At 50.8% G+C, this 14,145-nt stretch overlaps 1 protein-coding gene across 1 annotated transcript in view; it reads left to right on the top strand.

The window, feature by feature from the left end:
• The window catches only part of GRIP2 (glutamate receptor interacting protein 2), a 36,280-nt gene that overhangs the window by 13,349 nt on the left and 8,786 nt on the right, over window positions 1-14,145 (top strand). Inside the window, 8 exon segments of the mRNA XM_017896283.1 lie at window positions 609-689; window positions 1,974-2,040; window positions 2,143-2,288; window positions 3,474-3,618; window positions 5,750-5,889; window positions 6,470-6,649; window positions 7,662-7,839; window positions 9,785-9,890. Of these exon segments, the coding sequence (XP_017751772.1) occupies window positions 609-689; window positions 1,974-2,040; window positions 2,143-2,288; window positions 3,474-3,618; window positions 5,750-5,889; window positions 6,470-6,649; window positions 7,662-7,839; window positions 9,785-9,890 (1,043 nt within the window).

Raw genomic sequence — 14,145 nt, forward strand, 5'->3', positions numbered from 1 at the left:
AGAGGGGCAGGACCGAGTGGGGATGGGGCTGGGGAGCTGAAAATACTCCAGGTTCCTTCTCAGCATGGATTAGGCAAAGAACCTCGAACAACAGTTTCGGTCAGAATTCTGCTTCTGTGATCTCGACACTGTGTGGCTTTGGATAGAAGAGTCCCTCCACTCTGTCTCCCCATCTGTAAATAGTGGATAGGATCTTTTCACTATAGGGGTGGTACTCAGGTTAGGTAAGACATACGCCCAAGAGAAATGAAAACGTGAAAATACCCAGCCACAGCCTGGCACATAGTAGGTGCTCAGGAAATATGTGCTAGATTCACACCGGGTTGTTAGGCTGTGGGGAGCTCCCTTCTCGCCCACCACACCAGCTGACAGGCATGAGGCCTGGTTCCAGCCCTGACTCTGGTGGGTCTGACTAGAGTGAGTCAGTTTTGAGCAAATCTGTCAGGTCACTCTGCCTCAGTTTCCTCCTCTGTTGGGAAGAAGCAGGAGGATGGGATTAGGACTGTGACTTTTGGGGTCCCTCCCAGCACAGCCAGAATGGGCATGGGGCTGGGGTTCATGAGGCTCCTCCTCTGGTCCTCACGCCGGTCTATGTCCATCCACTCCAGAGTCTGTCATCCCAAGCAGTGGCACGTTCCATGTGAAGCTGCCCAAGAAGCGCGGTGTGGAGCTGGGTATCGTCATCAGCTGTGAGTCTGCCCCGCCACCTGGCCGGGAGCCAGCTCACCTGCTGGGGAGAAAGAGCTCGCCAAGCTCGGACCAGCATTTCCATGGCGTGACACCCTGCAGGGCCCGAGGAAAAGGCTTGGGGGTGTGGGGAGGCTGGCTTCCCTGGGACCCAGCTGCGTGTTCTCAGCAAGACCCCAGCTTCCCAAAGCCTCAGCTTCCCGTTCTGCACCATGGGAGTCCCCTGGCCTCGTGGGTCTCCCGGGGGGCTTGTGAGGGGCCCATGGTGAGAGAACTTTGGAAGATGACAAATATGCAGGCTGGGTTTGGTTTTCTGCCTACTTCTGTGTTCCCAGAGCCCAGCAAAGGCCTGGAACACAGTAGGTGCTTAATTCATGTTTGTCAAAGGAATGAAAATGAGGAGTACAGAAGAAAAACGTAGAATGGGTGAGCATGGGAAAGCCCTCCCGTGGCTCCCAACTTATTCTGAGTAAAAGCTGAAGGCCTCAGACCCCAGTGAGGCCCTCTGTGCTCTGGACCCCATGACCTCTGACCTCATCTCCTGACTCTCCCCAACTCAAGCCCTCCAGCCGCAGCCGGCCTGGCTGCTCCCTGCCGTACCTGCCCCTTCCTGCCTCTCGGCCTTTGCATCTGAGACTGTTCCTCTGGCCTCTTCCCTACCTCCTTCAGGTCTTTGCCCAAATGTCACTTGACAAGTCCTTCCCCGACCATCTGACTGAACATTTACTGCCCTCGACACAGGCCCGTTTCTCAGGTTTCTCTGCAGCTCACTTCATCAACGTTTAAGTGTTGTTGATTGTGACCACCACTGGAGTGCCAGCTCCAGGAGGGCAGGGAGAGATTGCTGTCTGTTTTGTCCACTTCTGTGTTCCCCTCCCTGAGCACACAATAGAGCCTGGGTGCTGGCCCTGAGCCCGGTGCTGGGAACACAGGCACCAAGCGGACAGCCCCTCTCCACAAAGAGCTCGCACTTTGCTGGGGGATGGGCGGAGCAGGAGGAAAGAAGAGCTGGCATTGGAAGGGCCATACTATATCTTGTGCCTGTGTTATCTGATTTACTCTCACCACATCCCCATGAGGTCTGCGGTGCCACCCCCATTTTACAGGGGGGAAACTGAGGCACAGGGAGGTGAGCTGATTTGCTCACAGTCACCCAGCCAGGAAGCAGTGGGATCAGAATGTGAGTAGGACCAGTGACTCCGAGTCCACACTCAGACCCCTGGGCCTCGCCACCCCGCCCCAGGCTGAGGCCACCAAGGTCAGATTCACGGCCTCTTTTCCTCCAGCGGCTAGCAGGAAGCGAGGGGAACCCCTCATCATCTCCGACATCAAGAAAGGCAGTGTGGCACACAGGTAGGGGCACTGGGGCACAGGAGGGGAAGTAGCCAACAGTAGTGAGTATGGCACCTGCATGCACCAAGCTCCTTCCACCCCCTCTCCCCGCTACTCATGCAGGACGGGCACCCTGGAGCCAGGCGACAAGCTGCTGGCCATCGACAATATCCGCCTGGACAACTGCCCCATGGAGGACGCTGTGCAAATCCTGCGGCAGTGCGAGGACCTGGTGAAGCTGAAGATCCGGAAGGATGAGGACAACTCTGGTATGGCCCTCACACTGCCCTCCTGCTTCCAGAGGCCCACCGTTTGACCAGTGGGCTCTCAGCTTGCAATTCAGGGCTCCCTCTGGCCAAGGAAGGGAGGGTGGTGGGTGCTGCTGAAGGCTGACTGGAATTTTGAACAAATGAAGGAGGGGGCAACACCACAGACTTCTCACTGTCCCCGGCGTCTGGAGCCCTCCAGAGCCTCTGTGAGATGGACAGGAGTTTGAGACACTCCTGTAGCCTCCATGTCTAGCACCAAGCCTGGCAGAGGAGACCTACTGGGTGCAGCTGGTGGACAGATGAGTAGGTAGGGCAAGGGAAGAGCAAGGCTGCCCTTTTGAGTGGCAGGCTGTGAGTGGATAAGCAAGGACTACAGACTCAGGCCCCACTGAAGCCAGATAGTGACACAAATGAGTGAGAAAAGCTGTATGGATTGGAGAGGCAAAAGGGACGGGTGAGAACTGTGCCAACTGGAAAGCGAATCCCTGATTCAAAGGGGCAGTCTTCAAGTCACCAACTCTAACTCTGTGAAAGCTTACTGTAGGAGGTAGATTTCTTTTCTTTTTGTAAAGAAAAGTTGGGCCAGGTGCAATGGCTCATACCTGTACACCCCTCGCTTTGGGAGGCCAAGGTGGGTAGATCACTTAAGCCCAGGAGTTTGAGACCAGCCTGGGCAACATGGCAAAACCCCATCTCTATAAAAAATACAAAAATTAGCTGGGTGATGCATGCTTGTACTCCCAGATACTTGGGAGGCTGAGGTGGGAGGATCACTTGAACCCTGGAAGCAGAGGTACAGCAGTAAACTGAGATCACGCCACTGCACTCCAGCCTGGGCAGCAGAGCAAGACTCTGTCTCAAAAGGAAAAAAAAAAAAAAAGGTGATCGGGGTTCCCTTCGCTTCCTGCTGGCTGCTGGAGGAAAAGAGGCCATTGTTTCTTGTCATCAATGTTGTCATTATTGTGGGTGAGGTGTGATGTTTCTTTTCTTTACTGGTATTTGGGCAGAAGATGGCCTCAGGGTCCCCAGGTTGTGCCACATGAGATCAGAGCGTGAGTGACTGGGTGAATGAATGAATAACTAAGTATGAGTGAGTGAGACCAAGGCTTTAGGGAGCTGGGGGTACCCCCAGCTCCTGGTCCTGCCCCTCGGGGGCCTCCTCCTCATGGGTCCCTGTGCTTACAGATGAGCTGGAGACCACGGGTGCTGTCAGCTACACAGTGGAGCTGAAGCGCTATGGGGGCCCCCTGGGCATCACCATTTCCGGCACGGAGGAACCTTTTGACCCCATTGTCATCTCAGGCCTCACCAAGCGTGGCCTGGCTGAGAGGTGAGCTGGGGCTCTGTGGGGACACATGGTGGGCTCAGGGAACACAGGAAGCAAGAGCTGGGGCTACGGCAAAGCCAAGCAAGATTCTGACCTCTGTTCCAACATTGACACTGTGGGTGACATCGGGCCAGTCACTTGCCCTCTCTGAGACTCAGGTCTGCATTTGTAAAATGAGTGTCAGCCCCTGCCTGCCAGGGCAGAAGCCCACACCCCAGCAGACCTCCTGGCCCCAGGTAAGCACTGGGCCAAGGTGTGTGCATCTTCCTGCTCCCTCCCTACCTGTGTCTGGAAGGTCAGCCCTGCAAGGCTAGTTGGAGCGCCTGCTGTGTGCGGAATAGGATGGGGCAGTGCCCCAGTACCCTGGTCCCAGCACTGCCTAGGGCTTTCCTGAGGCATTGGGGGACTGTCCCTGCTGCCCCTAGACTCTGAAACTGTGGCAGCTGAGGGAGCTGTAAGAATGGAGCCCTGTCCCAGGGTGAGGTGGAGGTCAGAGATGGAACCTGACCCCCAGTGTGGGTGAGATCGAGCCTTCTCCCCCTAGCTGGGCAAGGATGAATCCGGCAGGCAAGGAAGCGATGAGCTCCCAGCACAGCGACGAGCGGGCTGTGAAAGGAGAGCCTGGTGCGGGCTGCAGGGGCAGGAGGCGTCCCAGAGGAGGGCACCGCGCAGGAGGGGCGGTGGCTCGCTGGGTGGGGAGAGGATGGGCGGGATTCTGGGGCTTGGACCCTGCTCCTGGAGCACCCCCTGCTGGACACCTGGCAGACTGCAGAGGCCGGTGTGGGACCCTTCTGACCCCAATGTCTTCATCAATTCCAGCATGTGCTGGGCACCTACTGTGTGCCTGGCCCCTCTGTCCTGGATGCTGGGGCTGTACAGACAACCCTCCTGCCTTTGCCGGGCTGATGTAGCTCAGTGCTGTCCAACTGCAATATAATTTGAACCACAAATTTAATCAGACACTGTCTAGTAGCCACATTTGCAAAGCAAAAAGAAATGAAATTCATCTTAAATATTTAGTTCAACATGTAATCAACATAAAAACCATTAAGAACATGTTTTATATTCTTTTTAATGTTGCATCTTCCATATCTGGTGTTAATCTTCTGCTTTCAGCACATCTCAATTAGGGCAGTCATATTTGAGGGGCTCAGCAGCCACCTGTGGCTGGTGGCTTCCATACTGGACACCACAGCTCTGGTCCCCTCCCTGAACCCACCATTCCCTGCCTCGCTCACTGCCCTCGTCCCCAGGGAAGTGCAAGGCAACACCCAAGCATGACTCTCCAGGAACTCCCGTCTGGGGTGACATCTACAGCCCCAGGGGTTCAAGATCCCCGACCTAGTCCTCTGCCTCCTTTTCCTCTACCTGGCTCAGGTCACTCTGAGCGCCTGCTACAGCTTCTTCCCTGCTCAGCGCTGGCTGCTCCTCAGAATCACCTTCCTGCCCCACCCCCACAGATACTATTTAATTGGTCAGATGTGGGGCCCAGGCACCTGTATTTTCAAAAAGCTCCTCAGGTCATTGTAATGGGTGTCCAGGTAGAAAACCACTGGGCCACAGCCCGTGCTGCTGCCTGGCCTCGCCAGCACTTCATGCCCTACTGTGAGGTCTGCTGGGTGCTGGTGATTATGCCCATTCTCCAGGTGGGAAAACTGAGGCCCAGGAAGGGGCAATGGCTACCAAGGTTGTCTGCTGGAGGGAAGTAGGAATCCATTCCATTCATTCACTCCTCAGTTATGATTTGATAATAAAATTAGTATTACCACCCCCATTTTACAGATGAAAAAACTGAAACTTGGGGGTTTAAGAAACTGGCCCAAGATCACATAGCAAGTATTTGGCAGCTAGTATGTGGGATTCAAACCATTCTCAAAACCTGTGCTGGACACTGGTTCCAGAACCTAATTTTACAGTCAGGTGGGACAATCCCCTCCCAGGTTCTAGACTTTATATCTCTATTAATGTGATCCAAGATCATACTTGCGGCTTTTGTTTTGTTTTTGGCAGCTGGGTTTAACTGGGGTCAGCCAGACTTCTGCTTTGTGACTCTCTTGGGTTCCCTGAGGGTAGACCACCACTCTGAGGCCCTGCGTCTCTAACTCCCTTTCTCTGCCCTGCATCCACTCCTCAGGACTGGTGCCATCCACGTGGGGGACCGCATTCTGGCCATCAACAGCGTTAGCCTCAAGGGCCGGCCGCTGAGCGAGGCCATCCACCTCCTGCAGGTGGCTGGAGAGACCGTCACACTGAAGATCAAGAAGCAACTAGACCGTGAGATTCGCTTCATGCCCTGGGAGCCACCCAGCAGGTTTAGGAAGGGCAATCCCTCTGTGCCAGGCTTTGCCTGCACACCCTCACAGAGTCCTCAGTGCAGCCCTGTGGAGGCGGGCCTGCGACGGCAAAGGAGATAAGACTCAGAGAGGGGAGTGATGAGCCCAAGGCCACACAGCTGACGTGGGGCAGAATCTGGGTCCGAGCCCTGTTCTTCATTACTTCCTGCCCCTTAAGGTGCTCACGTGTGTATGCTTCATGGCCATAACTCATGCATTCCTCAGTTGCCCCTAAATATGTCCCCATGCCGTGGTAGAAAGGCCACCATAGGCAGTGGAAGGGGCCTGAGCTAATCCAGGCTCCACTGGTGCTCACTGCGTGATCTCCAACATGCTGCTCAGCTTCCCCAAGCCTCAGTTTTCCCATCTGTGAAACAGGTTTGCTTATTAGTGTGCCACAGCCATATGTCAGCTCAAAAGGGCTTACTGCCTGTGAGTTTGCAGACCAGGCTGAAATGCAGAAACTGAGGCTCACTGTGAATGTCTCTGAAGTCAGAAGTGATACCTCCTTCTCCTCCCAGGACCCCTCCTACCCCACAAGTCAGGCAGCCTCAGTGAGACCAGCGATGCTGATGAGGACCCAGCAGAGGCCCTGAAAGGAGGACTGCCAACAGCCCGCTTCTCACCGGCTGTGCCCAGTGTGGACAGTGCTGTGGAGTCTTGGGACAGCTCGGCCACTGAGGGTGGCTTTGGGGGCCCAGGTAACACCTTGGGGCTCTTGGACAAGTGACACGCTCTCTCTAGGCCACCCCAGCTGCTGGGCCTGTGCAGGACTATTCCTTTGCCTGTTCCTCCCTCCTGTTCTCCTCTCCTGGCATCCTTTAGGGGCCCTTCCTGAAGGAAGACCTGATTTGGCTCCATAAGCTGCTCTCAGGGCCCCTTGCTCCTGGGAGTATGGGCTGCAGCCGTATCTCTTGATTTAGAACCATGGGTCCCATGCTGGCTGCTTAGCTTTCCCTGTTGTGAAGTTATGGACAAAGTTGGTATTTCTTCTACTGTTTCCTTCCTTCCTAGCCCAATGTCTGGCACACAGTAGGTGCTCAACAATGTTCATTCCATCCAGTTGAAAATAGGGAGGCCAAAAGCCCCCTCCCACCCCAGCCTACAAGACACGATGTGGGGCAGACACCTCTGGGGCTCCCTCCCCAACCAATGCATGTTGAGACCCGGAGGTGGCCTCAGGGAGGCATCTGAGTCTGGTGGGTGACCAGCTGGCCTCAATGACCCAGAGCCACTGGAACTCCCCATGGTCCAACTCAGAGGACTGGGGGTGGGGGGTGAGGCCTCTATGGGCCGTAGGTGGCTGCCAGCCCATTCTTGCCTGTGGACACCTGCCCTCCCTGGGCCTCAGCTTCCCCATCTCCAGCTCTCTGTCAGCATCTCTCAGTTCACTCCCTGGGGCTGGACCTTCAGAGCTCCCAAAGGCAGGAAGTGGAGGGGGAGCCACATGTTCAGCCTCCTTCCCTGGCAGGGTGATGGCCAAGCCCAGGCCGATGGAGTTGAGACAGAGTCGCAGAGCCCCGGGCATTAACTTCTGGATGACCAGGAGCTCCAGGGAGATTCTGGGAGGCAGAGGCCCTCAGAGGCCTGCGTAGACGCAGGCCCAGAGAGGAGCAAAGACCTCCCCAGGGTAACTCAGCACAGCTGGAAATGGGGCAGGCAGGAGGACAAGTAAGGCCGCAAAGAACACAGAGGCCCTCTCTCCACCACCAGGGTCCTGTACACCACAGGCAGCAGCCCGGGGTGTGACCCCCCAGGAGTGGAGGCCTGGCCGGCTGAGGAGCAGCCCCCCCACCACTGAGCCCCGGAGGACGAGCTATACCCTGACCCCAGCTGATGAGAGCTTTCCAGAGGAGGAGGAGGAGGAGGAGGATTGGGAGCCGCCAACGAGGTCTGTGGTGGGAGCACCGTGAAGGAGGAGGGAGTCATATCTTGGCTGGGGTGGGTGAGGGTGCCCGTGCCAAAGTGGTGGGGGAATGGAGAGTCTTGGTGGGCTCCTGAGGAGGGGTGCCTCCTGAGAAAGAAGTGATGAGCAGAGCCACCTCAGCCAGGCTGAGACAGAGGGAAGGGTGGATTGGTGGAGGGCATGGCAGGGACGAAGGTATGGAGGTGGAGAGCAGCCTGGTTTGCCCTTCCCAACTTTGGTCATCTCCTGTTCTCAGAAGAGCAGCAGCAGACTCAGAACTTGAACCCAGGCCCACCTGACTTACCCCAGGTGGCCTGATGGCCTCCTGCAAGGGCCCTCAGCCCGCCGGCACCAGACCTGGGCTGTGCTGAGTGGCTCTGAGTGGCTCTGAGTGGCTCAGCCACTGGAGAAGGCTCCTGCAGAGAGCAGGCTGTGGAGAAATGCTGTTCCTCATCTGGCCCAGGCCACCTTCCCATCATGGTGCTTTTGATCAGGCGGTTCCTTCTGCCTCGATGCCTTTCCCTGGTCTCTCCTGGAAAATCCCTACTCATCCCTCAAAACTCAGCTCAAATTCTCCTGCCTCTGGGAAGCTTCCCTGTCTTTCTCAGGCAGAAGGGATTCCTCCCTCCCTCCTGGTACCCACAGCTGCTCTTACAAGTCTCCTGGTAGCCAAACCACCTTGTGTCTATCTGGCTAATTACTTGGCTGTCATCTCTACTGCATGGCACCCCAGCTCCATGTGTGGCCCCTAGTAGGTGCTCAGACATATTTTGCAAATGAATCTCCAGCTGTGTAAGAACAGGGGCCACCTTTATTCTCCTCTATATCCCTGTGCCCAGCAGAGGACTTAGCTCAGGAAATGTTTGTGAAATTGACTTGAATGGAATAAGTGTCCTTCAGCCTCTGTCTTTTCATCTGTAACATGGAAAGGGAAGGAGGCAACACATCCTCATTCCTAAGCTCCCTAAGAGAGCAAAGCCTTTGTAAAAGAGTAAGTGCTGGCCGGGCACAGTGGCTCACGCCTGTAATCCCAGCACTTTGGGAGGCCGAGGCGGGCGAATCACGAGGTCGGGAGATCGAGACCATCCTGGATAACATGATGGACCCCGCCTCTACTAAAAATACAAAAAGTTGGCCAGGCATGGTGGTGTGTGCCTGCGGTCCCAGCTACTCGGGAGGCTGAGGCAGGAGAATGGTGAGAACCTGGGAGGCGGAGCTTGCAGTGAGCTGAGATCGCGCCACTGCACTCCAGCCTCAGCAACAGAGCAAAACTCTGTCTCAAAAAAAAAAAAAAAAAAGTGCAAGTGCTTTGTAAATCGCAGCATGCCTCATAACCATCAAAGTCTTTGCAATTGGCAAGTGACTTTGTGAAGCGTGAAAAATGTGAATTGTGAATTTTCTGAGAGTCTGTTGGAACTGATAACAGACTCATACAACCTGCGATGGACGTTATGGGTGGTCTTGACCCTTCCTCAGCACAGATATATCATCCCCTCCATCCATCTGTGTCCTTGCTGGCTCCAGCTCTGTCCCTGTCACTGTCCCACGGTGCCGTGTGTCTGGGTGGGGCCAGGGGCCGTCCTCTGGGTCTACACCATGGATCTCCTCTCTGTCTGTTCGTCTGTTTGTCCTCTGTCTCTCTTCCTAGGCATCCTGTGTCACCGCTCTCCACCCCGTCTCATCTGCCCTTGTTCTAACTGGCCACCGACAGTCCTGGTCACCCCTAACTGCGTCTTTCCCCTATTCTGTGTCACCAACCACTGCCCCGGGGCCCCAGAACTGCCACCGAGGACGCTCGCCTGCCTGCCCGCCTACCCACCCTATGGCCCCTCGAGCCCAACGCTGGGCCCTGGGGCCCCGAAGACTCCTCAGGCCCCAGCCCGCCCACCCGCCTGCCAGGAGTTGACACTCTCTGGTTCCTACGTTACAGCCCAGCCCCTGGCCCTGCCCGAGAGGAGGGCTTCTGGCGTACGTTTGGAGAAGCTCTCGAAGACCTGGAGTCATGTGGTCAGTCAGAGCTGCTGAGGGAACTGGAGGTATGGCCGCCTGCCCTGCAGGCCTTCAAGGGGCACCCGGGGCTGTTTACTCTGGTGTGTGTGCAATGGGAGGCAGGCATGTTGATGGTATCATGCTCATGTGTAACGTGTATGTATGCAGTCACCTGGGCACCCTCTGGGAAAAGGTGTCTTCACATATTTACAGTCTGTGCATGGACTCATGTGCAAGTGTGATTGAGAGCACCGTGGTACTACATGTTATCTGTGTGGACATGAAATATGTGTGACATCATCATGTGTACATTGGGAGCGTATGTGTATGCATGCATGTGAACATGCTCATGAATGCACACTTGCAGAGTGTATTTCAGAACATGTGTGTCTGAGTGTGCACATGTAGTTGCACAGGGGCAGTTTTAGTATCTGTGTATGTGCGTGTGATACATGAATGTGGTTGTGGGCACGCCCTGTGGAAGTGTGTGAGTGTTGACATCAGTGACGACACAGAAGATAAGGGGCTGTGGGAAACCAGAGGTGAATGTGGCTTTGTGTAAGGTCAATATTGTTCAATGAATAGAACAAGCTGTCCAGGAGGATCCAGAGAGGATCTTGCTAAGTCACATCCCAAGCTTCCACTCTGAGAGCAATTTTATTTTATTTAAATCTCTATTTTATCTGTGCTTTTGCCCCTTTTTACTCCTAATATTGTCGACTGGGGTCGTTTTTTTTCTCTCCATTAGTCTTGCCAATTACCAGGTTTCTCAAAGAACAAGTTTTTGGCTTTATTATTTTCTATTTTATTCATTTGTTTGTTTAGCTTTGATATTCTCTTCCTTCTACTTTATTTATGTTTAAGTCATGATCCTTTTCATGGTTTCTTAGTGCCTTAATTTTCAGTCTTTCTTGTTTTTGAATAATGTATTTTTTAAAGTTATGAATTTACCTGTAAGCATTGCTTTGGCTGCATCCCAAATTTTGCTAATGCACTTTCCACCTTAAATTAAATTCTGTTTTGTCTCATAATAATATCGTTTCATTAAATTAATTTTGGTGATTATTTGCCTGTCTTTTTTTCCAATTTGCTTATTTTTTTTTTTTTTTTTTTTTTTTTTTTTTTGAGGCGGAGTCTCGCTCTGTCGCCCAGACTTGAGTGCAGTGGCGCAATCTCGGCTCACTGCAAGCTCCGCCTCCCGGGTTCACGCCATTCTCCTGCCTCAGCCTCCTGAGTAGCTGGGACTACAGGCACCCGCCACCTCGCCCGGCTAGTTTTTTGTATTTTTAGTAGAGACGGGGTTTCACCATGTTATCCAGGATGGTCTCGATCTCCTGACCTCGTGATCCGCCCGTCTCGGCCTCCCAAAGTGCTGGGATTACAGGCTTGAGCCACCGCGCCCGGCCCAATTTGCTTATTTTCTCTCTCTCTCTCTCTCTCTTTTTTTTTTTTTTTTTAGACAGAGTCTCACTCTGTCGCCCAGGCTGGAGTACAGTGGTGCAATCTTGGCTCACTGCAGTCTCCACCTCCTGGGTTCAAGTGATTCTCATGCCTCAGCGTCCCGAGTAACTGGGATTAAAGGTATGTGCCACCATGCCCAGCCAATTTTTTCTATTTTTAATAAAGATGGGTTTTCACTGTGTTGGCCAGATTGGTCTTGAACTTCTGGCCTCAAGTGGTCCACCTGCCTCAGCTTCCCAAAGTGCTGGGATTACAGGGGTGAGCCACTGTGCCTGGCCAATTTGCTTGTTTTTAAATTTACTGTATCATTGTTTTAAATGTGTCTCTGTTGTATACTATACATAGCGGGTTCTCTTNTCTATCTCTCTCTCTTTTTTTTTTTTTTTTTAGACAGAGTCTCACTCTGTCGCCCAGGCTGGAGTACAGTGGTGCAATCTTGGCTCACTGCAGTCTCCACCTCCTGGGTTCAAGTGATTCTCATGCCTCAGCGTCCCGAGTAACTGGGATTAAAGGTATGTGCCACCATGCCCAGCCAATTTTTTCTATTTTAATAAAGATGGGTTTTCACTGTGTTGGCCAGATTGGTCTTGAACTTCTGGCCTCAAGTGGTCCACCTGCCTCAGCTTCCCAAAGTGCTGGGATTACAGGGGTGAGCCACTGTGCCTGGCCAATTTGCTTGTTTTTAAATTTACTGTATCATTGTTTTAAATGTGTCTCTGTTGTATACTATACATAGCGGGTTCTCTTTTTATTAAAGATGAATTTAGTCTATTTATGTTTGTTGTGACTACTAATATAATTAAACCTTTCAATCAGAGGTACACCTGAAAAAATATATAATTAAACTTAATTCTAGTATATAATTTATACTTCCTATTTATCCTCTTTTCTTTATACTTCTTCTGATCGTCCATCTTTCCTTTTTTCTATTGATACATTTTTCATTACTGCTCGCTCTCTCCACAATCTCCAATTTGGAGATTTTAAATTTTATTTGTATTCTTGTAGTGATTATCTTTAATTCATTTGTTCTACTTTCAACATTCAGTTTTTACATTGAAACCTTTTATTATTACCTAAGTGATATGTGTGAGTGGTGCAAAATTGGATACACAAAGTCGAATCAAAATAAGTAATGAAAAAATAAGTAAAAATAAAACATAAGGACACAACATTCCCACCACCCACAGATCACCACTATTACTGTTAATGAGTTTACATGTATTTTTAAGATAATGAAATCATGACATATGTACTGTTTTGTAGACTGCTTTTTTAGCTAGCTACTTCATTTTTCCATTTCAATATATTTTAATATTTCCTAATACCAAGACCAGATTCGGATTTCCTCAGTTGGACCCAAATTGCCCTTTACACCTGGTTTGTCCAAACCAATGTCTAATCCATGCTTGGAGCTTGGTTATTATGTCTCTTAAGTCTCTCTTAATTTTAGTCCAGTGCCTTTTAAATGATACTAATGTAAACTTTCTGTTTATCAAGATAAAATTAACATATAAAATTTGCAATTTTAACCAGTTTAAAGTATACAGTTTAGTGACTTGTTATATTCACGATGTTGTGTAATCATCAGCACTATCTAATTCCAGAACACGTGTAACACCCCAAAATGAAAACTTCTACCTTCCAATCCCTCCCTCTTCCCATCCCCTGGCAATCGCTATCTCCTCTGTCTCTATGGATTAGCCTATTCTGGATGTTTCATAAAAGTTTGACTATTTGTGTCTGGGTTTTTTCACTGAGCTTGATGTTGTGGCATGTGTCAGTAATTCATCCCCTTTTATGGCTAAATAATTATGAGGATAGACCACTGAAGGGAAGGCCATGGCCTTACCTTACATTTTCAATACATTTTCTTAATTTGGTTTTTCTAACAAGTCTAAGCAATACCTTTGTCCTCCTCTTGAATAAGACAGGCACTATAGAATTCTTTCACTTCTCTCCAAACTACCTCCTCTCACATCCCAACTTGTTTATAAATTGCTCAAAATTCATGAACGTGGGGTTTTGTCAGAATATTTGACCAATTTCTGTTATCACCTTTGCTTCTTGCATACCCCTTTTTTTCTGAGCTCATCCTTTAAGATAGTCTTTCACTGAGGGACTTTAGGTGGTAAACTGCTTTAGGCTCTGTGTTCTGAAAATGTCTTTATTTCTTTTTTATTTTTTCCAATCAATTTAGAAGTTTATAAATGTCTTTATTTCACCCCTGCTCTTAAATGATAGTTTAGTTGACTATGAAATTAAACATTTACTCAGGGCTTTGAAGATATTATCCTGCTGTCTTCTGGTAATGATTGTTACTGCTGTTAGGTTCACTGTTGTTCCTTTGAAAGTCCTGTGTCTTTTCTTTCCAGGAGATTTGAGGATTTCTTTCTCTGTGATGGCTGGCTCTCTCGCTCTGATGTGTCTCAGTAAGAATTTATTTGTCTTACTATAGACTCAGTATGCTTTTTCAGTCCGAGGACTCATGTTTGCCTTCTGTGCTGGAAAATTCCTAGTCACAGTATTTACAATATTGCCTCCTTCTTATTGTCTCCTTCTGTTAAGGTATGTTGGACACTTGTCCTCCATGCATTCTACCCTCCATGTCTCTTAACTTTTCTTTCATATTTTCTCTGCACTGTGTACTAGCTGCTTTCCTTAATCTGTCTTCCAATTCACTAGTTCTCTCCTTGGCTGTATTTATTCTACTGTGTAACCCGTTTCTTAGATACTGTGTTTCAACTTCTACATCTTTTATTCCTACAATTTTTTTTAATCTTCATAGTCTTTTTTTTTTTAATGGCTTTTGCTTTTTTTCTTATTTTTCTACACATCTTA

Source organism: Rhinopithecus bieti, unplaced genomic scaffold (genome assembly GCF_001698545.2).
Source record: "Rhinopithecus bieti isolate Rb0 unplaced genomic scaffold, ASM169854v2 scaffold_26131, whole genome shotgun sequence".
Classification (NCBI taxonomy): Eukaryota; Metazoa; Chordata; class Mammalia; order Primates; family Cercopithecidae; genus Rhinopithecus; species Rhinopithecus bieti.